The sequence below is a fragment of the Adiantum capillus-veneris genome, chromosome 22 (genome assembly GCF_014529385.1).
Source record: "Adiantum capillus-veneris isolate H3 chromosome 22, ASM1452938v2, whole genome shotgun sequence".
Taxonomy (NCBI): Eukaryota; Viridiplantae; Streptophyta; class Polypodiopsida; order Polypodiales; family Pteridaceae; genus Adiantum; species Adiantum capillus-veneris.
The window spans coordinates 141,816,103-141,841,975 of NC_140952.1; the positions used below are offsets into that span (position 1 = coordinate 141,816,103).

Sequence of the window (25,873 nt, forward strand, 5' to 3'; positions counted from 1 at the left end):
ACAAAGAGATGTGAAATCCGACTACTTTTAGCCAACCAAAGGTATCAAATGATGATGATGACTACCTCATTTTTTATAACCAATAGGACACCAGGGTAACCTGTCTACACAGTATCAAGACTCCCTCTTTTTTTTGGAGTAGAACTTCATTTTTAGGAGTGACAGCTTGGAAGCTATACCCAAGCCTTAACAAAACCCGACCATATACTTACCTTCATATCCATAAGTCATTAGTGGCATTTAAGAACAGTAGTGTCCGGCTCTACATAGCCCACCCCTTTTTCTTGCCGAAAATAATTAACTGATGTATACTTACCTTCAAAAAAAAAAAACCAAGTTATCACGGACTGTATTGTCCGGCCAAAGAAAACCAGTTAAAACAGCGACAAAACCATTCAACACACTGGTTTTCTCCATATCCTGCAGCGGCTAGAGTCAGAGCCAAGTGACCAGTAGGTCATTACCAAAATGTTGCTTCCATTCACATAATTGGGACAAAGAACCAGTTTTTCGTCAAACAATGTATATATCTTGATGTAGCAAATGTTAAGAACGGCCATTAAGCCAAGCCAACCATCATGCTCCCATCCACATACACTTATACACACATACATCCTGCCCCACATACACACCTACTAATTTATGCAGACGTGAAGTACTTCGGCTGCTATTTACAGAGCCATTTCATCAAACTGTGGCAAGACCTGCCGGCTATTATGCAGATTTTACTTTCAATCAGAAAAACACCGACTGTTGTTTTTTATGCAAAAGCATGTATATGGTAGTTTCCTGCAATTGATTTACAAAAAACCCATTCATAAGATCATATGCAGTAATGAACTCAACTATTCATAGTTTCTTTCCACACAAAGCAGCAGAACAACCACTAACCACCAATATATGTATTACATCCATCCCTTACCATTGACCAGCCCAAGAGGTGCCAGCCAATCCCACTATGTAAAGCCTGACAGCCCTAGACAGTAAACCATAGAGGCGACCTAACCAGTCCAAGGTTAGAGGCAACACATATATGGTGTATAAACCATACTTTGGTAGTTTATAACAGGCGGGGGGGTATCATGCCCAAGGTTACCATATCAAGCTCTTTGATATAATATCAACAAAAAGATTCATTTGCAAACACACACATTTAATCTTTCAGAGGAAGAAAAACGAGAGCTTAGGTAGACCACAGTACCTGAGAAGTTTGAGCGGCAAGCTCCATAGCTTTAGGAAGTTCAAGCAGTAATGACACAGAGCGGAATAACAACAACCACAAAATTAATCTCAAGCTAAGTGAGGGCTAAGGAGTGCCCTCACCTTAGTATTTATAGGTTGGTTTGCACGCATCCTGAGCGCCCGAAGTGAAAGAGCAGAGCCGCCCATTGCTGTGTGAGCTCCTCAAGCGTCAATGGATATCATTTCCTGAGGAGAGAGAGCCGGTTCATGGTCCGAGGGTGGAAGGGGCCGCCTTCCCTTTGTGATGATGGCTGAGGATTTCCACTCTCTTTTTTGGAAAAACCCTTATATTTTTTGTACTAGGACATTGTCCCATATCAAAAAGCCGGTGGCACAGTGAGATTATGAGAGCCCTATCTTGCCAACAGGGGGGGGGGGGGGATTTTTGTTTTCCATTAGGTATTTTTCAGTATTTTAGTGTGTGTGGGGGGGGGGTGTTTTTTTTGGGGGAAAAAACCATATAGGAGGAGGAAAAAATTAACTCCATAGTAGTACCACTGTGTGTGTGTGTGTGTGTGTGTGTGTGTGTGTGTGTGTGTGTGTGTGTGTGTGTGTGTGTGTGTGTGTGTGTGTGTGAGAGAGAGAGAGAGAGAGAGAGAGAGAGAGAGAGAGAGACGCACGTGCATGCATGCACACACACACACACACACACAGAGGATGACACAATTAGAGCACGCATCTATTTGGATGTCAGTAGTGAGCAAAAGATAGAGAGAGGGAGGGAGAGCGATTGAGAGTCAATGCTTGAAACAACTTTCTTCCAAAAACTTGAAAAATCTACATATTAGAGTTTTTAGAGGTAAATTGATTATATTGAAAGATTTTTACACTAAATTCTCTAAATTTTGAAATTTTTCTCACCTTCAAATATAAAATTAGTAGTATTTTGAGAAGTGCTGGGAGTAGAGAAAGAGGGGGCAAGGACCATGCACAAGGAGCAAACCAAAGGCATGATTGGGTTGTGCCACTATAGGGGACTATGCAGGTAGCAGTCCGGCAAGGTTGATAGCAAACTCAAGCAATTTGGACAAGATCGGCAACAACCTGAGCATTTCTTTTGTATCTCCAAATTCCTTGAGAGGAATTTTAACTCTTTTAATGGAGAGAGCCATCTACTGTGAAGCAATAAGACTTAAACCCTATAATGAGAGTGCTACACTGCATTGTCAAAATTTTCTATCAAGCTTGGTCGTTTATTTGCATCGCACCTCTTGGAATCATTGCACAAAGAGAATCATTGATCATGTTAGACGTTGACAAAGGATAGCACACATGGATTGAGGGAGGCATAGAAGATTGGCTCCAACTTGAAGAAACGACAAAGTGGAAGTAGTCAAAGAAATTCATTCACATAGGTAGGGTGAGATGGATGGATATTGTACCCATCAAGAGATGGGGCATTGCTTTGGTCACCATGTACACCATCACGGGATGTCATTTCCTTGAATGCATTGTTTGTAGGAAATGTCGAGCAAGTAAAGGGTGGGAGTGCATGCAAAGAAGCAATGGGATCTTTTTGACATTTATGAGTGCAACTTTACCCAATGGGATCACCTATTCATGCAACTAGAAGGCATGTTGCATGAAGCAAGAAGTTGACAAGGCACGTTGGGAGGACACATGCTAATATTGTGATGGAGGTGTATAATGTATCTTTGATTACCCTATGTCAACATCAATTTCATGTCTAGGATATTGACTCTTAGATCACACTTATGACTAATCATGTTGAGGGAAAGAAGCTCTATGTTCTTGGTAAAAAAATGTTGTATTTGTATACTATCAAGAATGCCATCTCTTAAAATGAACACAGTTTATGTAGACATGTTCAACAATCTCAAGGTAGAAGTGTGCGAAGAAATAATGGGTTGTTTTCAGCAAATAAGGGGTTAGGTTTTTCCATAGATGCAATCACTTGGGCTTGCAACTTAAAGGCACGTTACATTGTGCAAGAAGTTGACATGGCTAGATAAATTCATCATGAGGTTGTTAAGCTAGGGATCTTGAAAGAAAACATCATGTTTGGCATTGCTTTGTTTATACAAAGGTAGTAGATACATTCCGATATTTGTGAAAGTGAAGTGCAAAGTGTCTTGGAATGCTTTACTCGCATCAACTTACAAATGCATGTTTCTTGGACTACACTTATTGGAGGGTATGCCGAGGGTAATCAAGCTATAGATTGATGCAAAGTGAGGGCTCCTATGCGTGCATCCTAGATGAGCATATGCATGGTGAGATTATTACCAAGGGTAATTCTTTAATCCACATGTATGTGAGTGTGGTCCACTATTCAAAGCACAAAATCCTTGATGCGCTTGCCATCCACAATATCATCTCTTGGAATGCAATGTCTAAAAAGTATGTCCAGCAAGGGCAAGGATAAAGGAGCAAGAATCTAACATGGGGAAACAAATTCTAAATGATTGTTAGTGATTGTGCTTAGCATTGATTTTTCCAACATGTATGCCAAATCTGAGGCACTTTTGAAAGAAATTTGACAAATCTTGTTGTCCAAGTTCTTCTCCTATCACAATCACCTTTGCTTGCACATGTAGCAACATGCAAGAAGTTGATTTCTAGCATAAAAATTCATGTTAATGTGTTTATGCAGCTTTTGCAAACAAAAGAAATAGTGTTTAACTTGCTATACCAACACAGTGGGTCACTTTAAAAGGAGTCATGCTTCGGGAACTAAGGTACAAGTTGATGCAAAGTGAGGAACATACAAATGCATGGATCACATACTAGTTTATATTGTCATATGGCCAGTGGTACATAATTTCAAAAGCTCAAGATTTTATGCTTTTAATGGAGAATGCTATCTCTTGAACTACATTGATAGCAAGATATGCCCAACAAGGGCAAGACCGGGAAGCTCAAGGCTATTTTTCAAGTGATTGTGGAACTTGAGCTTCTCTTCAAAGGTGATCACATAAGGTACAAGTTGATGCACAGTGAGGAACATTCAAACGCATGGATCACATACTAGCTTATATTGCCATATGGCAAGTAGTGCATAATTTCAAAAGCTCAAGATTTCATGCTTTTAATGGAGAATGCTATCTCTTGAACTACATTGATAGCAAGATATGTCCAACAAGGGCAAGACCGGGAAGCTCAAGGCTACTTTTCAAGTGATTGTGGAACTTGAGCTTCTCTTCAAAGGCGATTGCATATGCTTCCATTTTGAAGGGTGTGGCAATATGCAAGGCCTTGATGTGGGCAAACATTTCTATGATGAGATTTTTATTTAGGCCATTGAAAAAAAGGTATCATGCCCGAAATGCATGCCAAGTGTAGCGCACTTTTGAAAGCATAATGAGTTCTTGACAGACTCTTAATGTGGCATGCCACTTTTAGGTTACATTTAGAGAATGCGAGGATAGGGGTTCTCTCCAAATACAATCCCCTATGCTTGAGTGTTTGATGCTTGCAAGACAATGGGATCAACAAACAAATCAATGATGGGATCGTTAGTTAGGGGCTGTTGAAATAAAAAGAGCATTCTTGGAAATTCTTTGAGCCAATATTTATGCCGAGTGTGGTTTGTTTAGCATGAAGACATTTGTTAATGTTTCTCTTCTTTGTCCGAAGGAAGCAATTGATATGGTTGTCTTTTGAGAGTTCCGACATGTTATCTCTTCCATTCTTCTACTTAAGATGTGATTAGAATGCCAAATGGAAAAGCTTATTAGAGCTTAGAAGGATCATTTTATTTGATAATGAAGCATGGATATAATTGTGACAACCTCAAGGATGCATATGTAATCTTTTAAAGAAATATTACCTTATAGGGGAGGCAATCATAGTTGGGTCTTGCTTCCTCTTGGTCGCAGCAACGTGCGGGCGGGTCAGATACTAGTACTATATATAGTTGAGCTTATATTTTTCAAAGAAGGAGATGGCATCCATGTGTCACTCTCTCCTTCATTTCAAGAACCTTAAGAAACATTTGGTTTGAAATGTAAAAGTGAAGGGTAAGTAGCAAGTCATTTGGTTTGAAATGTAAAAGTGAAGGGTCAAGTACTGTGATGGTAGAAAATGAAAAGACTTAGTTTTTACTTCTCAGTTCTGTCAAAAGTCACAATAATTAGTACTATATCTATATTTATATTATTTGAACTCTTTAGCAAGGCCATTGAGTTTCACTCCAGCCCCAATGTTGATTCCATTGGAATATGCCCAGGCTAGATTATGCGGAGCATAAAGAACTCCCTTTTCCCCTATAGCCCCAATGTCGATTCCATTGGAATGTGCCCAGGCTAGATTATGCGGAGCATAAAGAACTCCCTTTTCCCCTATAGCCTTGAAATTTATACTTGAGCTTCAAAAAATGTAGAACTTTTTTCACGCATTGTATAATGTTGAGTTAAAATCTCGCACTTGGTACCTTCATGTATAATTTTCCTTCTAGCCCCCAGAATGTGCACAAGAAGGGTCAGAGTCAAATGATCTCGGAGTCAATTGGCGCTACCTACACCTTATGTGGGACAGCATGAGCGTGGACATGCACAAAGAGAGAGAGAGAGAGAGAGAGAGAGAGAGAGAGAGAGAGAGAGAGATTGCACAATAAAACAGGCTTTTGAATTTAAGGTTGAAATTTAAAGAATTGATAGTATTAACACTAAAACTTGCAAAATTTTGTCTATTTTTTTCATTGGCAAGCTTGCAATCTAGCCAAAAATTTGCAATTTTAGTGGCAAAAATACACTAAACCTGGCTAATTGCAAACATTGGGAATCTCAAATAGCCCCAAAACAAAAGAGCATGCTGACGTAGAAAAGTTGAATACCCAGTACATCCACGATCACTCTCTCACCACCGTGAGCACACCTATTGAAAATCTGCTACACCCTTGCATGGGGCACTAGTGTGTGTGTGTGTGTGTGTGTGTGTGTGTGTGTGTGTGTGTGTGTGTGTGTGTGTGTGTGTGTGTGTGTGTGTGTGTGTGTGTGAGAGAGAGAGAGAGAGAGAGATGAGCCCTAGAGGCATCCATGTGTCAAAGGGTTTCTCTACTTTTCCTTTTGAAGGCCATAAAGAAACTCCAGCCCTCAAACTTAATACTTTGATATCTATACTTCTTCTTTATTGAGCTTGAAAAATCCTCAAGCACTGAAGTCTTCCACGCCTCAAAAAGTGCTCTCTCTCTCTCTCTCTCTCTCTCTCTCTCTCTCTCTCTCTCTCTCTCTCTCTCTCTCTCTCTCTCTCTCTCTCTCTCTCTCTCTCTCTCTCTCGCGCGCGCGCGCGTGCGCGCACGTGCACGTGCACGTGGGTGAAGCACCACTTTTTCAAGAATGTAGAACTTCACAGGCATCAACAATCGAGACGGTTGTCTCAGCTATTCCCATGCCACTATTGGTTAGGGAGCATGAGGTTGGCAAATTGGCTTGCGAGAAAAGTCAAAACTTCAACGCCACAAGTCTAGGGCTACTGGTCCCAACTTGATGACCACAACTCTCGTGTGTGTGTGTGTGTGTGTGTGTGTGTGTGTGTGTGTGTGTGTGTGTGTGTGTGTGTGTGTGTGTGTGTGTGTGTGTGTGTGTGTGTGTGTGTTTTAGTTATCTACTTATAATACTCACAAACGAACACACATATGTTCAAAGACCAAGGTATCCAGATAAATACAAGGTTTATTATACAAAACAAACTTTAGACAGCATGATTTTGTATAATTTAAACCTTATCAGATTGGTATAATTCACCATCCGAATGTAGAAATTCTGTTACAAACTGCGAACCAGCAGCCATTCTTCCCAACAATAAAGCAATCAGAAAGCTGAACCAACGAGAGTAGCCCTCACCTGCACCCATAGAACAACATAACATTCTGTTAGCATTGGCTCTGTATGCACGCGATGTATGGGCATCCTAGTTGTTATCCATGTCACAAAGTTTCAATTTTTCTTTGCAAATAAACTTTATCATTAAAAATGAATTTAAACAATCCTTTGGTAGTCAGTTACAACTTCATAACGAGCTTCATCAGTTTACAAACTGCCAATGATTTTCCTTTAAGTATATTTATAATTTATCTCCTTATTCTTGCAGGTTCGATTAAGATATGCTCTCTGCCTCGACCATGCCTTGTTCTTTGCCGCAAATGATGCTATATATTCATCCCTAGCTGCCTTAAGCTTTTTTGAGATTTGTGCTCTCTTGATTGGATCAACTATAGTACTCATCCGAGTAGTCATCCTATATTTTGGTAAAACCTGATAACAATAGACAAATCATTTTATAAGACTAACACATTTTGCAAATATTTCTTTGATATATGAACCCTAACAGTTTTTGCCATACTTTTGAGCGACCTCCTACGCCCTCAAGTGGTTGGACTCTATAAACACCAGAGTACAGCTATCATGCTTAAACCTGAAGTAAACTGCACATGCTATAGTAACATGTTGGGTCAAAAAGTTTATCAAAAATCTATTTCATGAGATTCTATTTGCCACTAGCTGGTCTAGCTCCTATCCAAGTCCCAGACATGATGTTATGTAGAAAAACAATTGAAAACTACGAAAGCCTTGGAGTGTTAGTAATCAGACTCAGGAAGAAGTCCAGCCAAGAGACTAACACCATCCTGCAACGAGACACCTTTCCAATTCGTGTGGCAAGAAACCATCAACAACCAAGATGCTCCGATGCTCAGCTATAACTTCTAAACCCACAATATTTCTGCTAATTTCCAAGTAATACATAACTATAGCCCCATATCCACAACATTATCGGTTTCAATCTAGCAACTATAGCTTTTAAATCTATCATACGGGGTATAGTACGACCAGCCTATCAGAGTCTGTATATGAAAGGCCGGGAATTTTATCCCTGAGAACGGCCTGAGGTCGAGTTTATGTAAAGCTTGACCGAATCCCAAAAAGGCATCTACCAAAAACTATCCAGCATGAAAACAGCAAGAATGTAATATCTTGAGCTAGATCTGGTGATTAAATCACCTCATTCTATAGCCCTATTTCAGTACAAACCAAGCAACTTTTCAAAAATCCAGGTACAGTTAACCTTTCAGGCCTAGTTCAATGATCTGAATGAAACAGCCTGTTTATAGTAAGAAGTGTAGACTACGAAGTCTACTAAAATCAGCATTAGCATGAAGCAACCAAGAATAAATCCAAATGAACTTCCCATGAGTTTGAAATATAAAGTCGAGCCGATATAAAACCTAAAATTCAGCTATGAGCCTACACTCACGCATATAATCATCAAGTACATCTCTCTTTATCTGTAACCCTATTTCAGTACCATACCAAGCTATGGTCCAGAAAGCCAGGTATAGTAACCTTTCAAACCTAGTTCAATGAGCCAAATGAACCTGCCTGGTTATTAAGAAGTTTAGACGATGGAGTCTATCGAAACCTGCATTAGTATGAAGTAAACACAAAAATATTCATAATCCATGCTTAATAAAAATCCCCTCCAAAGTCGAGCTACTATACACTCTAAAATTCAGCAATGAGCCTGCACAAACATAACCAGTAAGTAAATCTCTCTTTATCCCAATTCCACATCAACACATACCTGGTTATGTTGTTTTAAGTCGGCAAAGGTTAGTATAATGTCACGAAATTAGTACTAAATAAGTATAGAGTAAACCAATGTCATCAATTGGACTGGACTTGCCTCCAAAGTAAACCAGTAAATGAAAGCTACTAAAGCAACCAGTCAGCATAGCACGTATACCATAACAGCCTGGATTGTTAATCAACATATATATTGCCACTTTCTAGATTGCATACCTTTGTATATAACTGAGTTAATCTATCCAAGTATGGCGTCTATCCATGGTCGAGACATTCTACAGCCTCACTTCATGTCAATGAAAAAGTAAGGTCAGGGGTTACACAGTTATGAGGGCTTATCCCTACCCGCCAAAGATGAATAACTATTCTCAGACTATCAAGCCAGTTTTCTCAAGGTTTTCAAATACAATGAACATCCTTTGAGTTGGATATCCAAAGTCGAGTTGATATTAATCCTAACCTTCAGCAAAAATGAGCCCTTTCAGACCTAGTCCAATGAGCCAAATGCAGCTGCCTGGTTAGTAAGAAGTTTAGATTATGGAGTCTATTGACACCTGCATTAGTATGATGTAAACATGAAAATATCCATAATCCATGCTTAATGAACATCCCATTCAAATTTGAGCTAATATCCACTCTAAAATTCAGCAATGAGCCTGCACAAACATAACTAGCAAGTAAATCTCTCCTTATCCCAATTTCTCACCCCGCACATACCTGGTTATACTGTTTCAAGTCGGCAAAGGTTAGTATAGATTAGTACTAAATGAGTATAGAGTAATTCAATGTCATCAGTTGGACTGGACTAGCTTCTCAAGTAACCCAGTAAATGAAAGCTACCAAAGCAACCGGTCAGCATAGCAAGTACATCATAACAGCATGGACTATTAATCAACATATATACCTTCAATCTCGAGATTGCATACCTTCGGATATACCTCGGATAATCTACCCAAGGACGGGCCTCTATCCATGGTCGAGAAATTCTACAGCCTCACTTCACGCCAATGAAAAAGTAAGGTCAGGGGTTACACTTTAATGAGGGCTAAACACTTCCAGCTTACAATGAATAACCAGTCTCTGACATCAACTACCATGCTAGCTTTGTCATGTTTTCCAAATACATTACACTAACTAGTAAGACTCGCATATCGACCAAGTTAACTCTCAACCATATATATTCACTAGCAGTTAAAGCAATATTTCTCATTATCATACAAGTTCATAGGGATACCGCGTGCAACTCATATCCTTTTTCCTATTACACACATAGCAATTTAAACATGTGTTTCACAGTACCAAGATCTTCCATTCATTATTAATCAAGATAAGGAACTCGACCTGAGACGAAGCAACCGAAGCCAATGGTTAGACTTCCAAGACATGCTTTCCCTTCACCATAATGTAATACACTCCAAGCTCACCCTCTCGGGCACTAACCCACGTTACACACGGAGAATACAAAGGTATTACGAGCTAGCTAAGTGAGGGAGACCCTCACCTTTATAGTGTTGCTGTAGAGCGGTCCAAAATTACACAATCCTAATCATAGCGTCCAGCCGATCATCCACATCCTTCCGATCGGTGGAGGTAGATTGCAATGAATGGCCATGTGCCTTGCTAGCTTTCCTCTTCTACAGATGCGCAGATTCCCCGATTCGTTGATCAAGTAGGCGCGTTGCAGAGCTCCACCGAAACCCCCTCATTTACTTGATCTCAGTTTATCTCAATTTAGTAAAGCATACTAAGTGAAAATCACCTTAAAAGGATTTTTTTTAGGCTTAGTTGCACACGAAGCAGGATATATTACCAGCCTAGGGATATTTCAATTCCCCAGCTTAAGTCATATGTGTTTGAAATATCCTGCAGGGGCCTTTGCACAAGGGAGCCTAAAATCCTCCATTTTAAGCCAATACTCCTTGCCATTTTTGTGTGTGTGTGTGTGTGTGTGTGTGTGTGTGTGTGTGTGTGTGTGTGTGTGTGTGTGTGTGTGTGTGTGTGTGTGTGTGTGTGTGTGAGAGAGAGAGAGAGCACTCGCATCCAGCCCCCATGGCAGTTGTGTTAGTTCCCTTTCATCGCTTCTCCTCTACATGCAATGAGATTAGCCTTGTGACTATGCTTTTCGGCCTTTCATTTCTCAACTCCCTGCCACACAAGTGGTGACATCGGTGGGTGCTCTTCTTGCGCCTTGGTCAGCTATGCGATGGACGTTAGGAGAGGAGGAGGTCCTTCCTACACACTCACAACATATCTTCCATTGGAATGAGTAAGCTCAAGGTTTTGAAATATAGAAATATTGTGGGAACCATTTAGTTCACAAGGAAAAATGAAACCAGTTATGTTACCTTTCCAAAGCAAATAGACACCTGCTTAGAAGTGGAAGCAAGATAGTCAAGTATCTATGTGTTACGACAATAGAAAGATCACACCCTGTTGGTATAGAAAGCCCTAAAAGAGAGAACTCATGTAATGAAGAGCGAGTTTAGACTCTGTTGAGATCTGAGGTGTCTTTTGAAGAACTTGGAATTGTTTACAAACTAAGGACTATGAGCTCAATATCTAAGTCAAAAACCAAGTTTGGTGCCTACACGTAGGTCCTATCTCAAGAAAGGGGAAGATAACTCAAAGATAATATAGTAAGCTCGTGTATGTATAAAAGGGAACTGAGTAAAAGGGATAGAGAATTAGGTAAGGTAGGGAGCTAACCAAAAAGATACCTCATACGGCACTATGTCAAGATATGAAAGAACAAGAAAGATATCGCTATCAGTTATGACAATATGTAAGGGGTTCATGTGAGGCATGGTGACATATTCAAGCCAATAGTGAGGCCAATGCATTTTGATGTAGGCGTAAGAGGGAAAACATATGGCAAAGTAGGTTTGCGGTAGTTTAATTTATAATCAAAATGAACTAAATTGTAGCAAAGCGTGGATGTGCATGTCCATATAGCCATAAAGATTGAGTACAATCCATCAAATGGATGGTGGCAAAGACAAATTTACAAAGGAGAAATGGTGGCAAGCTTATAAAGTTTGTGTTTGTTGCTTATCAAAGCTACTATATTGAGATCAAGATGTACATAGTGTCAGGAATGTTTGAATATTCTTGGCATTGTAATAACATGAGTGAATCAAATAAGCTCGTGGGAATCTGGGATTTGGATGTTTCACGAAGGATCATCGGTTGTGACTTATTGCATGCTTAAAGAAAGAGTAGAACATCTCTATTCCACTAACATCATTAAATTGATGCTCTACTCGAGTACCCTTTATTTCTCCAAAAAATGGTTTTAAGTCAAAAACCATTTACTCACTTAGCAATTGTTTGTCCCGACTCATCGGACAAAATAAACGTATGAGGTCCCACAGACCTAACTATTTGGAATGGCCCTACAAACCGTCACCCAATCTCCTGCAGAGGTTTAGAACCACAAAGCCCTTGGAGAACCCATGGTTTTGCAACTCTTCTTTAAAATTTTATGAACGCAGCAACGCGCGGGTCACATACTAGTAACCATCAAAAGCACATAATTGATAAGGGGGAGCTTTAAAAAATGGTATGGCCCATCAAATATGTGCCCTATGTAACGAAGACATAGCCATAAAAATAGGTGAAAAGGGTAGATCCCAAGCTTTAGAAATAGAACCTAGCTATAATGCAATATAACGAGCTGGTGTATGAACTTTGGCTAATCGCTATGAAGTGTAGCAAACTCCAGATCTTGAGGCTCAACACACACACACACACCGGAGTTGCCACCACTCTCCTCTCTTGCAGACCCGTGAGGGCGCCGCCAACTTGCATGGTAAGTCCCTTTTCTCAAAGACGCCTGGCCATCTTGACCCTTATCATAAATAAGAGGCGGCTCTCACCTAGCTCACGACCCCTAAAAGCTACGAGTGCAAGCGTGGCGTACGCCCAACTATAGGATATGTCATATTCCTTCCCCCTTAAGAAGAATTTCCATCCTCAAAAATTTTATTAAAAGGGGCAATCCTAAAGTTGGGGAATCTTTTCCTAAGAGTGCTTATTGGCTCCCATGTTGAACTCTGTTCAGCACAATCTTTCCATTTAACCAGACACTCTTTGTAAATTGTATTTCTATTTCTTTTTTCTCTAGTGTCTATTTTCTTTGATTTTCATTTGAAAGAGATTGAGTATCTATGAGTTCCACTATCTAATCATCTTGAATAGGATTATTAGATTGATGCAATTTTCTTTTGAGTCTACTAACGTGGAATATTGGATGTATGCCACTTGTCTTTGGGAATTAGAGTTTGTAATCCATATCCCCAGCTTTCTTTAGAGGCCTTCTATGCAAATCAGGATATGTCTTTGCTCTATCTTGAGCGTTTTTAATGTTGTCTGTAGCAAGTTTAAGCATTTCATTTATATCTTCTAGAAAATATGTGGCTGCCTGGACTTTTTTATTTTGCAATCCTACTGCGTAAAGAGCTCTAGGTTGAAACCCATACATTAACATGAATGGACTACATCCAATGGAAGAGTGCTTGGTACTACTATATGAAAACTCTATTGTAGGTAAGTACTCTTCCCAATTAGTTTGTCGTCTACAAACATATGCTCATAGCATATCTTCTAGGATTTGATTGACCCTTTCAGTTTGACCATCCGTTTAAGGATGCTTAATTGTGCTCATGCTTGGTTTACTTTCCAACCTCTTTAAAATAGCTCTCCAAAAATGGCTATTAAACTTCCTATCTCTATCTGACACAATGTATATTGATAAACCATATAGCCGATAAAGGTTCTCTACAAATAATCTAGCCAATTCAAGAGTTTTAACATCAAATTTAGTTGGAATAAACCTAGCCATTTTGGTTAATATATCCACTATTACCGAGACAAAGTCATGTACCCTCTGAGTTCTAAGTAAACCAATAATGAAATCCATGGAGATTCTCCCCATTCCCCTGAAGGAATGTCTAATGGATGGAGTAGTCCTCCCATTTTAAGCATGTCAACTTTATTGATCTAGGATTTATTGCATTTAACCACATACTTTAGGATGTCCTTATACATCCAGACCATAAAATTGACTTTTAACAAGACTGCCGATCTTGTTTACACTTGGTATCCTGCACTTGGACTATCATGACACTCATAGAGTATCTGGCGCCTAATCTCTTCATCTTGTAGGACACATATTCTACTTTTGTAGCGTAAATAGCCATTATCTATAGAAAAAAATTTCTCTTGAACCCTTCTAAAGCACCCATCGATGCTCCATTCTCATTGGAAATCCCTTGTTCTCCCCCTTTTTGAATGGTTTCTCATATTTTGGAATATGCAGGACCAACTTGACATTTCCCTCTTAATGATGCAAGTAGATCAATGTTGAATCGAGTAAAACTCAATTCAGTTATCATAGGCATCCTGCTAAGGGAGTTTGCTACCACATTATATTTCTCTTTGAAATACCCAAGCTCATAATTGAACTCTTATAAAAGTTCAGCCCATCAGACCTTACGACCCTTCACTACTTTTTGATTGAAAGTCATTAAATGCTTTCCAAGTCAAACACTATCATCATATAAATAGTGCTTTCATTTTTCAATGCATGTACAGTAGCGTACAAGTCCCTCTCATATACTAAGTAATTTTGTTGTACATGGTCTAACTTTTTACTTTCAAAAGCTATTGGTCGACCTTCTTGAGTTAGAATCGCACCTCCAGTAAAATTACTAGCATCTGTCTCAACCACAAGAGGTTTATTAGGATCCATTGTATATAAAATTGGAGCTTTAGCTATTGCTACCTTTAATTGTTGCACGCTTTTCTTTTGATTGTCCCCCATTCAAAGGTTTTTCCCTTTCCTTTGAGTTGGTCAGTCATTGGGATTGCTATCTTGGGGTAATCCTTAAAGAATCTAGGATAAAATTTACACATTTCCTAGAAGGTCTACGGCTCTTCTATGTTCTTAGGTTCAGGCCATTGTAAAATAGCTTGAACTTTCATTGAATCCATGTTGATTCCATCTTTAGAAATGATATGACCAAGAAACTTGACTTCTTCAGCAAAGAATACACATTTATATTCCTTTGCATAAAGAGAATTTTCTCTGAAGAATTGAAACACTTTTTTGAGGTGTTCTAAATGCTCCTCTCGAGAATGACTATAGATAAGGATACCATCAAGAAAGACTACTACAAATTTGCCTGGATAGGGCCGTAGAATGCTATTCAACTGCTTCATAAAGATAGTTGGTGCATTGGTAAGCCCAAAAGGCATTACCAAAAACTCATAATGCTCATATCTAGTCCTAAAGACTGTTTAGCAACATCTTCAACCCTTATTCTCACTTGACGATAGCCAGACCGTAAGTTGGTCTTAGTAAAATACTTGGCTCCCTCTAGATCAAAAAGATCTTCCATTTCATAATTGTACAAGAACACTTCCCTAATAATGTGTGAAAAGGAGGAGGTCATAATAGTTGGAAAAGACTGTTGACGATGTCCCTTGCCCCTTGTTGATACCTTGCTTCACTATCATATACCTCACTTTAATTCATAACTGATTTTCTTTTGAATCTCCGGACTCGAACCGCTTGCACAACCAACACTTGTCTGAGTAACAATTTGTATATCCCTGCTCTAGTTTGACTACTATGCCTACCTAATCAGGAACCAATGGCCCTTTATCTAGATCTCAAATAGATTTGCCGACCCTTGAGATAAAACGGGTGACGGTGTGAACCGTTATGGTACAAAATGTGGCCAAGCATTGAATTTTTAACAAAGCTATCTACTGCCGGAAGCGGGCAGCAGCCTTCGTGAGAGCAGAAGGGCTATGCTAACTGCAACCGCGTAGCTTGGCAAGCTTGACAAGTTGCTATGTGTACAGCATAACCTCGAGATGGAATTAACGAGGTAGTGCTCTGGCGAAAGAGAGGGGAGTGGAGTATTGGGTAGCGCAGCAGAGAACCCGAGATAGGGAAAGAGAGCTTCAAGGCTCTGTTACCAGTATAACGCATTATGATGAGCTGGTGTATGAGTTTTGGCTAATAGCTACGAAGTGTAGCCAACTCCAGAGCTTGAGGCTCAACACACACACACACACACACACACACACACACAGAGGAGCTACCGCCACTCCCCTCCCTCGTAGACCCGTGAGGGCGCCACCATTCTGCATGGTAAGTCCCTTTTTTCAAAGACACCTGGTAATCTTGACCCTTATCATAAATAAGAGGCTGCTCTCACCTAGGCCACGATCCCTAAGCAAGCATGGCATCCGTCGAGCTATAGGATATGTCATACTACCATATGCAGGCAGAACCATCCAAAAATGCACACATGAAAAAAAGTAAGAATCCAAGCCTAAGAGCAAATTAGAGTATAGTAGTAGTACCACCAAAGGAGATTGTGAAGACGCATACATGGTACAATAACTGTTTAGTGAGGAAAAATTAGTAAAGGCTAAAGGTATGTCTGACCGATTTTGAAAAAATCGCCTACCGCTAGCATCTTGTTAAGATTCGACCTGCAGCAGCAATCTAATTTACGTGGGTGTTCTCTCTCTGCCGCGTGTTCTCTCTCTCTCTCTCTTGACGTCTGGGTGCCATGCGGCTCTAAGAGGGTGAGGCGGCGATGGAAGAATGCGCAACAGCAGGTGACGGTTGGCCTCTCTCTCTTTTGGGCGGAGATACAGCTGGCAGCTCCCTAGGCTCTTTTTCGTGAACAGCCGTAGGAGGACCACAGAGCAGGCGGGAGCGTGACCCCCCTCTGTCTGTGTGTGTGTGTGTGTCGGGGCTAAGCAGAGGGAGTTCGGGCGGCCTGTGCAGAAGGTAAGCCCAAACCCAGTTAGTTTTGAGCACAAGAATGCTATATCCCAAATAACCAATCCGCATTAGTGTGGCTATGGATCTCTCCATTAAATGGCTAGTTTGATTGATTATCTTTGACCTACATAATCAGTAAATAATCTTTCACTGGGTTGTTGTATTGTCTCAAAGCATTACACTCAATGATTGGGTTCGCCATAGGAGCTCCCTTTTATGTCAAAGAATCATGCTTGGGTCCTGATTAAACCTTGGTAAGGTGTACCTCAGAGATTTCCAAGGGAAACTCGGGATTGGCATTACCTCAAGGAACCTTCAATTCCAAAAGCAACACAAGGTACTTTCTTAAACAACGAAGCAATATAACCAGTAATATATGATCAAAATCAGTTAGAAGTTGAAGCAGCATGAATGTAGTAATTTTTTTTCTATAGAGAATTACCTACAACTTTGAAATCAGAACGCACACCCGACCCCTGTAGGTGGAGCCAGCCCCACTCTTAAGGTTAAGTCTTCCCGGCTGGATAAGGTTGGCCAAACCACATGGGAACGTCTCCAAGGGCTAGAACTCGTCTTCGAGCAATCAAGGGGTGTTGAACCCACCACCTTTGAACTCATAGCATATTACCTCTAGTCTAGACACTGAAAATGTAATATGATGGGCCAATCTGTAACCTTATGGACAATCAACAGTTATCACAGAATCCAAAGTTATAACAATTGCTGGTTCATTGAAGGACATTGTGTGAAACTTGAGCTTGCACATGTAATCACCCTTTGAGCCTACCTCCAAGTTGCTCGGCTTGGAAATTTAACCCCTCTCTCTCTCTCTCTCTCTCTCTCTCTCACACAGGATTATACCCTCTATAGTGAAGGTGGACAATCTTAAAATTTGGAAACTTTTGATACATTTTCTTCAGACCATCTAGTAGAAGACACTCACAAAGAGTTGGCTCCCTCCCACCACCACAGCACAGAATTTCTAGCATTTTTGTGATATACTGGTTTGCCAACCTTTGGCACCAATCCTCAAATCAAAATGGTATCATTCAATTTTTAACCAACAAAAAGAGTGCAACAGGCAACCGAAAATGTTGCAACCTTGTCAAAACATACCCTTCACCAGGGGACTACTGCAATCTTCAGAAAACAAAGGTGTAATGCACAAAGATGCCTTTATACTGGCAAAGATATAAGAGGGAGGTCAAAAATTGGGCACAGCATCAGGAGTTGCTGACCTTCACCCCATACCGAAGCGCACTATAGTTGGCAGGTATGCAAGAAATAATCTTTCCATGCTTCCAAACAGTCTCATGCGACATCCTCCCCCAAAAGACCTTAATTTCAAGCAACCTACACATTTTCTTTATTTTCTCTAAGCTAGCTAACTGCATCTGCCTAAGGGTCCTTGAGCATTCAAGTAGCCTTTGCTAGCCCCATCCTAACGAACATTGCTAGACCGACACTCATTTCCTCGCAATTGAAGAAATGTCTGCTGTGGTTGCATATGAATTTGCCAGAGCGCTTAGCCAATGCCTAGCAAATTGAGGAAACTATGAAACCCACTTCAATGGCTCAGCCTCGTTTGGAATGCTTTCTTCCAAAGTTTACTCGTCTCAACTTGAAATGCTTATGGAATTTTGATAACAGGATCAATCTGTTTAAAATAGTTCTCTCATGTTTCAGCATAGCCCACTGCATCATCACAACAGAGCAGAAGTTCAAAAGCCAGGTAAAATGTCGCAACTCACCAGAAACTGAAAAACGGCGCAAAACAAAATAAAATCGCACTAGCAAGACTCGTAGTGCTGTACAACAACAAAAAAAGCATAGCAGGCTTCTGAGCCCGAAAAACTCGTTTAAGATGCAATAGAACAGCTCTCTTGGAAAGCCCACCGTGTTACAATAACAAGTCTTACGTGATAGAGAAGATGAGAAGCTGCACAGAGAGGCATGCAACAGTTAATTCGAGCATTCAAGGTTCCAGTACAGATTGGTATCCATGTTCACATTACCAAGAGAGATAGAGCTGAGCATCTCAATGAAAGATTGTTCACATGGCACCAGACCACATTGTGAGAGCGTTGGAGTAGTTGAGACATAACAAAAAGGAACAAAAGAGGACAACTCTCTATAACCATGACTAGTGACACATCGGTTGGCCTAACCTCAGCTTACATGTACACCACCACTCTCCCTCTACTACACTAGACCCTGACTGGACCTTACTAAAAAATAAAAGAACTTGCATTCAGCAGATGAAAACAAAGGGTCCTGACTTCCGCATGCACAGAAAGGGCCTTTTGTTCTTTTCTCAAGATCCAACCTTCCATATGAGTTGCCGTTAGGTATACAAGGAATCAAAGCAAAACTAAAATGTCTGACAATAAAATAGATCCTTGCCTCTGACTGCGAACTGAGACAAGACAAAGGGCCTTTCACAGACATGGTACACAATGGCAAAAATAACCACATATTTCACATGTGACTCCAAACCTTACAAGGCCCTACCCGTCTCGCCACCTCAGTCAACTCTCAATACTCGGAAGCTCTTCAGCACAATCCCAATTTGCCTTATACCAGCACCAACTGACAACAATCCGCTTCCTACACACAACTGCTCCAGATCCCAGCAGGCTCTTGAAAGAAGGTGAAATTGATATGCGCGATAAATGCTCACTACAAGAAATAATCAGGAGTCCTCCTTGTCACATCTGCAGGCTCCCCTCTTCTTGGAGCCGGCTCAAACTGTGACAAACATCAGAAAAAAGTCAAAAAACCTGACAATATCCAGACAAGACCTCCACATGAAATGATAACCTACTTGTATAAATGTATGCCCCATGTTATCATCCACCTCCAATATAGACGCCATATTCCCTGAAAGATCTCATAAATAAGTTCTCAAGACACTCGCGAGAAATTCTTTTAGTCTACTAAATAATGCAACACAATCAGTTGACACTGCGTCGCTCTAATAACCAGACAGCATACTAAACAAGGTATTTTCTCCATGCAGATTGTACAAATTGTTTTAACAAGACCACTACATAGTAATAGCACATTTGCCATTTTGAATAGGAAAACTTCAATCCTTGTTCCCCCACAAAGTACACTTCCAAATCCAATTAGCTGGAAGAGAAATTAGAATGGCTCACCACATCTATAACAGTAGTTTGGTGCACTAAAAATCGTTACTACCTTCTGTTCCTGTTGGCAACCAAAAACAGAAACTTAGCCCATTCAAGACTCAAGTCCCTACCAATATATTTGGTGGCCTAACTTACATGTCCCCAATTGAAGCCTTCCATAACCAACTGGTGGGCTCTTGCAATAAGTTTCAAATTATTGGTATGGTTGAACTGTGCAGATATATCCTGCAGCGTACCACAAACCAATTAACATCTCAATTAAAAAGGAGAATTCGCACCCTAAAACAACATTTCCACTCCTCACTTGACCAAATGTGTAGCCAGCACCACGTGGGGAAATTCCCCACCCACAGCGGTCATCCGGGTCTGACCACAGTAGATCACACATAGGCCCTTCATGGGGTACTTCTTGTACACGCTCAAGTTTCCTCACATGATCGAGAGTATCTATAGAAGGTGACAAACCACCATGCAGACAAAATATCTCCGACTCAACCTACACCGTTTCAAAAAAAAAAGACAGGTTAGCGAATAGCAAATATATTCCTAGATCCCAGTAATTTTGCACGTGCTATAAAAGACTTACTAAAGCAGTTAGAGGAAAATAGTCAAAAAGATCCGTGAAAATCTTCCAGACATTCGCATTACCGTACCTGCATTATCATTTTAGTAAGGAAAAGTTTTTACTCGAAATACAAAATTGCTTCTAGACTGATGCAAGCTGTTGAAAGAACGATGGCGAGTACTTGGGCTTGTCCCTTCTGAGATTCGGCTTGGGTCTCTGGCTATCGTACGGGAGCTTGGGCTCTTGGTTGCATTTATTTTCAGCTTCACAATACGCTACAGGAAAACCGTGATAAAGCTAAAGACCCTAAAGACCTACACTAAGTTCCAATATCCTTCCTAGAAGAAAGAATGTGGGTAAAAAAGCCAGCAGATGGTATAAAAGCTGCGTATTCCTCACTACCAGATAGAATATGACATCCTGAAATGGTCCCAAAAAGGCAAGCACATGTACAGACAGAGCTTCAAAGGAATGTCACAATCTTGATAAAAACCATTACAAATAGCATCAGTACCAAGTGCACTCACTTCCTGAGGCATTCATCGTAAAAGCCATACACTTGTGTAATCTGCTTGGACAAATCAATCAAGGTAAATCCATACAGTGAATTGGAACATGAGCCTCAATTTGCAAAATCACTCAAAGAAAAATAGCACAAACCTGACGACTTTCATGATTGCCTCTGAGAATTGTGATTCTATCAGGATATCTAACCTTCAAAGCCACCAGAAGCTGCTTGAAACCACCAAACAGAAAACATTATTAATTGCTCACTACCAGCACATGAGATACAAAAATTCTTTCAAATCTGGTACGACAGCGTCATTGACAAGTCAATGACTCAAATAACATTAACTGATGCCCTACAGTAGCAGTTTCGACCGAGTAGTATCCACGATCCACATAATCTCCCATGAATAGATAGTTTGTATCCGGACACTGAACATCAATTAAGAGAACAGTTCAGAACAACAACCCCAAGCTTTCAAACCTTCATGATTTTTCACAAGGAAACAGAACAATCAAGCAACCGCAATCACAAAATGAACAATATCCTAAACTCAATTTGTAGCAATGTAATAGCAAAGATCATATAACAGGTGTTATAAGTCCAAAAAAGCCCTCCCTATAAGTCTCATAGCTAGAAGTCAGATGGTTCACCAATCCCTTGCATCACAGCTCATGTGCAAGAGTATTAAAAGCTTGAATTCTATCCAGTTGTACAAGTCATCTCGCATTCTGTGAATATTAAATACAAGTTACAGAAGCTGTTTTTCATTGACCTTCACAGCCAGAAAAGCCCTTCCAAGTAATAAAGAAAACACCATTCAGATGGTCAATTCCAATTGTGCAAAAATAGCTTGTCTTTCCCTTGCTTCCCTCAGTCCTATACAAGTTGGCAATATAGCAGACTGTGCAAGCTATACTCTTTAGAATTCCACTAAAATCTCCAGTAACAATGGTATTTTACCATTCACATTTTCATCTAACCGTGTCAGAAAACCATCTAAAGTTTGCCTAGCAGTACCAGAAGCGGCATGCAGTTAAGCAAAAAAGTTTGGCCATTTTTGCATTTGTCCATGGCATGCTTTGTGGGCTGCTGTAAGGTAAGTTGTTGTGTAAACATGCAAGTTTGCTAGAAAATGGCTGAGTTCTACATATAAATTTTCACGACCAAATATAGAACTGGCCTGGCTCTTATCCGTATCTTTTACAGCACAGCCCAAGTGTGGAGACAAATATTTAAGCCCTTATAACTAAGCGAGAGCCAAAGAGTCTAAAGGGAGCACATTAAACTAATAAAGCACACAGTTCACAACATGCAGCTTCAAACACTGTGAACCCCTTTCAACTTAGTCTATTCAACGTTGCCATACCTTCCCACCAATCCGAAAAAGCTCGGCAAGATCGTGAAATTGCCCGTGAATATCACCGCAAATTGTGACTGGACATTTGACCGGCTGTTAACATATCAGTACAAGTCACTAATTGAGAAATTTCATAATTAACAAGCATCACAGGCATCACATTCAAACAAATTCCTTGATAAACAAGTTATTCCAATATCATCCAAGGAAAGTATAACAATGATAAGTGCACTCGCTAATGTCTGCATCTCTAGATTGTGGAAGTGTACAAAGTAACGTGAAAGGACTAAGTCCACAGCTCACAACCACCCTCATATATTGAGTCCAACATCACCCATGCTCATAAGGTCAAACTTGATCATATAATTATGAGCATCCTATACAATGGGAGCACCCTTAGTAAAACCTATTTGACAATATTTATATGCATCTATCTTGCTATAAGTGAAAACCCAAGGAAAAGTGAAGAGCACCTGAACATTATTTTCCTCCATCAAAATTTCTTTGGCTTTCTCACACAAAGATCTGACCTGCATGAGTCAACCACCAACACTCACTTCCACCGAGTACAACAGCAGCAGTAAGAAGAACATCTTTCTAGAGGATCTCGAACCAGTGTAGAGAAAATTAGTACATAGCCCACAAAAGTGAATTGTTAAAAGTTGACAGTAAAGGCTCTTGGCAGCCACTACAAACGCAATCAACAATTCTTGTTTCCTTATACCAGAACCCAGAAAAGGTAAGCTCAAGACTGGTACTGCATGCAACAGGATAGTAGCATGAAACTCTAGATCTATCAAGATGAAAGATCGAAGTCTGCCGTGGAAAATGAAGCAAAACATGGAAAAATCCTACAAATGCGTCTACCTAACAGTGGACCACATAGACAAAGATGCCAGGTCAAATTACAGGGATTCAAAAGGTACAAGGGCTGTTCCTGGAAGGCAGGTACTGAACCACAAATCATTATCAACGATAGTAAGTAGGCAAAACGACCCATCACATAGCAATCTGCCTTCCTCTTTATCCTCTTTTTTCCCAAATTGCAGCTGTAAGACAGGCTACTTTTTCTAGCTGAATATCTGGACATCAAGCTATGGTACAAGTGACTAAAGGGGACATCTAGCTTCTTAAAATGCCTCTCTATCGTACAGCTCAACTGTAGCCCCTACTTCGCCATCGGTGATCATGTAGCTCTAAAGATGTAGTAAACCGGCACCATGATCATCCCATAACGAATGCTCGGTGAGGTATCAACGCAGTAAAAATTTACTGCCTAAACAATTAGGCCTATCAAAATAGCTACAATGCATGTTATCGTGCAGCACCTGAGACACATTTACTCCAATCCATTCATAGCACAACAGAAATTGAAAATCAAACCAATAGTTCAGATCTATCAGCTGCTATGAATCTGAAAGAGCATAACCACCCTTAGAAAACGCCTAAAACCTCTGAGTCAAGTGGGACATGTAAAACAAATCAGTTCCTTCAGGAACTAAAATGGATATTGTGGATCTGACTGGAAGTTTCAGATACTCAAGATTCCATTTTCTAATAGAAAGCACCTCTTCCTTCCCTCTGATCTAACCTGGTCATCCCCTTGCAGCATAAGATTAGAAAATCTCACAGAACGCTTCTGCAGCAGAGTGGAAAAAGTGGGTTTAAGCACAAAGACGCTCCTTTCTTCAGATGATCGGCACAGCTGAGAGGAATTCGCTCAGATCTCCACTTACGTCGCTGTCTAGGGTTTGGAAGTTGCATAAAAATGGCGCAGACCCACGATACAGGAGAGCCAAGACCATCAGAGACGTGCGAAAAAGAGAGAAAATTGCGTAGAGAAAGACTGACCTCGGGCTCCAGCAGAGGCTTGCATTGCATGAGCTGAGCGATGTGCGCGTCGAGATGACCATTGCGCTCAACGATACCCGGAGCAACGCTCATGGCTCCAGTTCAAGGTAGAAGGTAGCAGAACTCCTCGGAAGGGTTTCAGCGCGCAGCCTTTCTGCTGCAGGGCACGGGGTTGAGCAGGCGATACACACAGAGATAGAGAGAGAAAGGGAAGAGGTGTGCGTACCTCGTTGAAGAGAAAGGGGGAAAATAGAGAGAGAGAGAGAGAGAGAGAGAGAGAGAGAGAGAGAGCAGTACGACGATTGTATCACAATAAATTAATAAGCTAGTTATCTTCCTTTTGTGTGTGCGTGTTTAGTTTCGTTAGCAAGAAAATGTAAATTTTGGCAGGCCCTTAACCTAGCAGATAGTAGGCTAGTTTGTTCATAAACCTACATTCGTAGTCACATGGAGGGATTCAATCATTACTTCCCAAGTTTTTACCTCCCGATCAATGCCACATTTTCCGGCCTGTTATGTATCAAAATTCTCAATTACAATAGTTAAGTTGATCTTAATGTCAAGGTCAAAATTTTTATTCGGGTCCGTGGGGGGGGGGGGGGGGGGGGGGGGGGGGGGGGGGGGGGGATATTCTCACATATTATTGAGAAATGAGCATAAACCAATATAGTTGAACATTTCAATCCCATTCAAACCATCTCTCTAAAGAATTACAAAGGGGGAAATGTCATAAAAAGAAACAATATCAAGAAGACGATCGTCTAGACATTGCAGTTTGGACCAAGCTCCAACTTAGCGGACAATACGTCCGAGATGACAATGCCCCACATTTGAATGTATACCGGAAGAAGCTCATGCCCCAATAATATTCTACCAATGGTCGACAATCCTTTGTTGACCTCACGAACCAAGATATGAGTTTCACCTCGATGGTGACATCTCTACATGGATATGGTAATATCCTTGAAGACCTGCATGAAACCTAAGGTGCACTATCTCGTAGGCATCTAGATAGTGGCCCTCTCCTAAAAGGTTGATATACATGATAACTATGTTAATACGACTTTCATATGTTTATCCTCATAATAAATAGCTTCTTTTCACCACATATGTAAATTGGTGGTTGATGGAGTGTCCAACTCAATATCATTAATGTACCATTTTTGCCCTGATTTTTACTCTTAATTCTACTATGCTAAATGTAAGTGAGAATGAACTTCTACTTAGTGCAATGTTAGTGTTTGCTATCAATTATGCTTCCACATATGTAATTTGGTGGTTGATAAAGTGTCCAACTCAATGTGATTATTCTATCATTTTTGCCCTAATTTTTACTCTTAATCCTACTATGCTAAATATAAGTGAGAATGAACTTCTACTTAGTGTAATGTTAGTGTTTGCTATCAATTATGCTTCCACATTCCTCTCACTATTCACAATTCCCTTCTCTAGCCTAACTTCTATCTTGCACAATCCCTAATTCTACCTAATTGATAATGAACACAAGCATCTGTCCGCTCAATGCCTCAACAAACGTGATCGATGCTAATGTAAGCTTATAAGTACCTTTCTCGACAATGATGGCAAAAGATAATGGGGATTTATGTAGCATAGGTCACTCCATGGTCAGTGAGCCAAGCTAGTTATTGCAAGTCCCGTTTTTCTACATGGAAGAAGAGAGAGAGAAAGTTTTCTGTCTCCCAATGTGCTCAACATGGCATATTCGCTCTCACACACACCTTCTTCGGTCCACTCCATCCCAAAGCAATGCTTACGCACTCAGTGGTATGCTTCTACTCTTGCTTGAGATAGGTGATGCGCCTTTACAAGCTCGAGGAATCCTCTCCCAC

The 25,873-nt window shown here is 40.4% G+C and overlaps 1 protein-coding gene across 1 annotated transcript; it reads right to left on the reverse strand.

Moving 5' to 3' along the window:
- Positions 1-18,875: 18,875 nt before the first annotated feature.
- Positions 18,876-24,278, reverse strand: LOC147430343 (serine/threonine-protein phosphatase PP2A-2 catalytic subunit). Its single transcript, XM_086494813.1, has 12 exons — positions 24,024-24,278; positions 22,646-22,702; positions 22,182-22,265; positions 21,172-21,243; positions 20,965-21,036; positions 20,832-20,872; positions 20,326-20,392; positions 20,044-20,235; positions 19,875-19,964; positions 19,746-19,797; positions 19,412-19,467; positions 18,876-19,335 (listed from the first exon to the last, which is right to left on the reverse strand). Exons 1-12 carry the CDS (start codon positions 24,114-24,116, stop codon positions 19,267-19,269), a joined length of 945 nt encoding a protein of 314 aa, XP_086350939.1. The 5' UTR covers positions 24,117-24,278; the 3' UTR covers positions 18,876-19,266.
- Between the last annotated feature and the right edge of the window lie 1,595 nt (positions 24,279-25,873).

Bases quoted from the DNA above. Each gene is read 5' to 3' on its own strand.
- LOC147430343 (XM_086494813.1), bottom strand. From the start codon at position 24,116: ATGAGCGTTGCTCCGGGTATCGTTGAGCGCAATGGTCATCTCGACGCG. The intron at 22,703-24,023 runs GTCAGTCTTTCT...TGACTCATGCAG, and splicing joins AGCCTCTGCTGGAGCCCGAG to GTCAGATCTTTGTGTGAGAA. The intron at 20,873-20,964 runs GTTTGTGCTATT...TTGTCCAAGCAG, and splicing joins GCAATCATGAAAGTCGTCAG to ATTACACAAGTGTATGGCTT.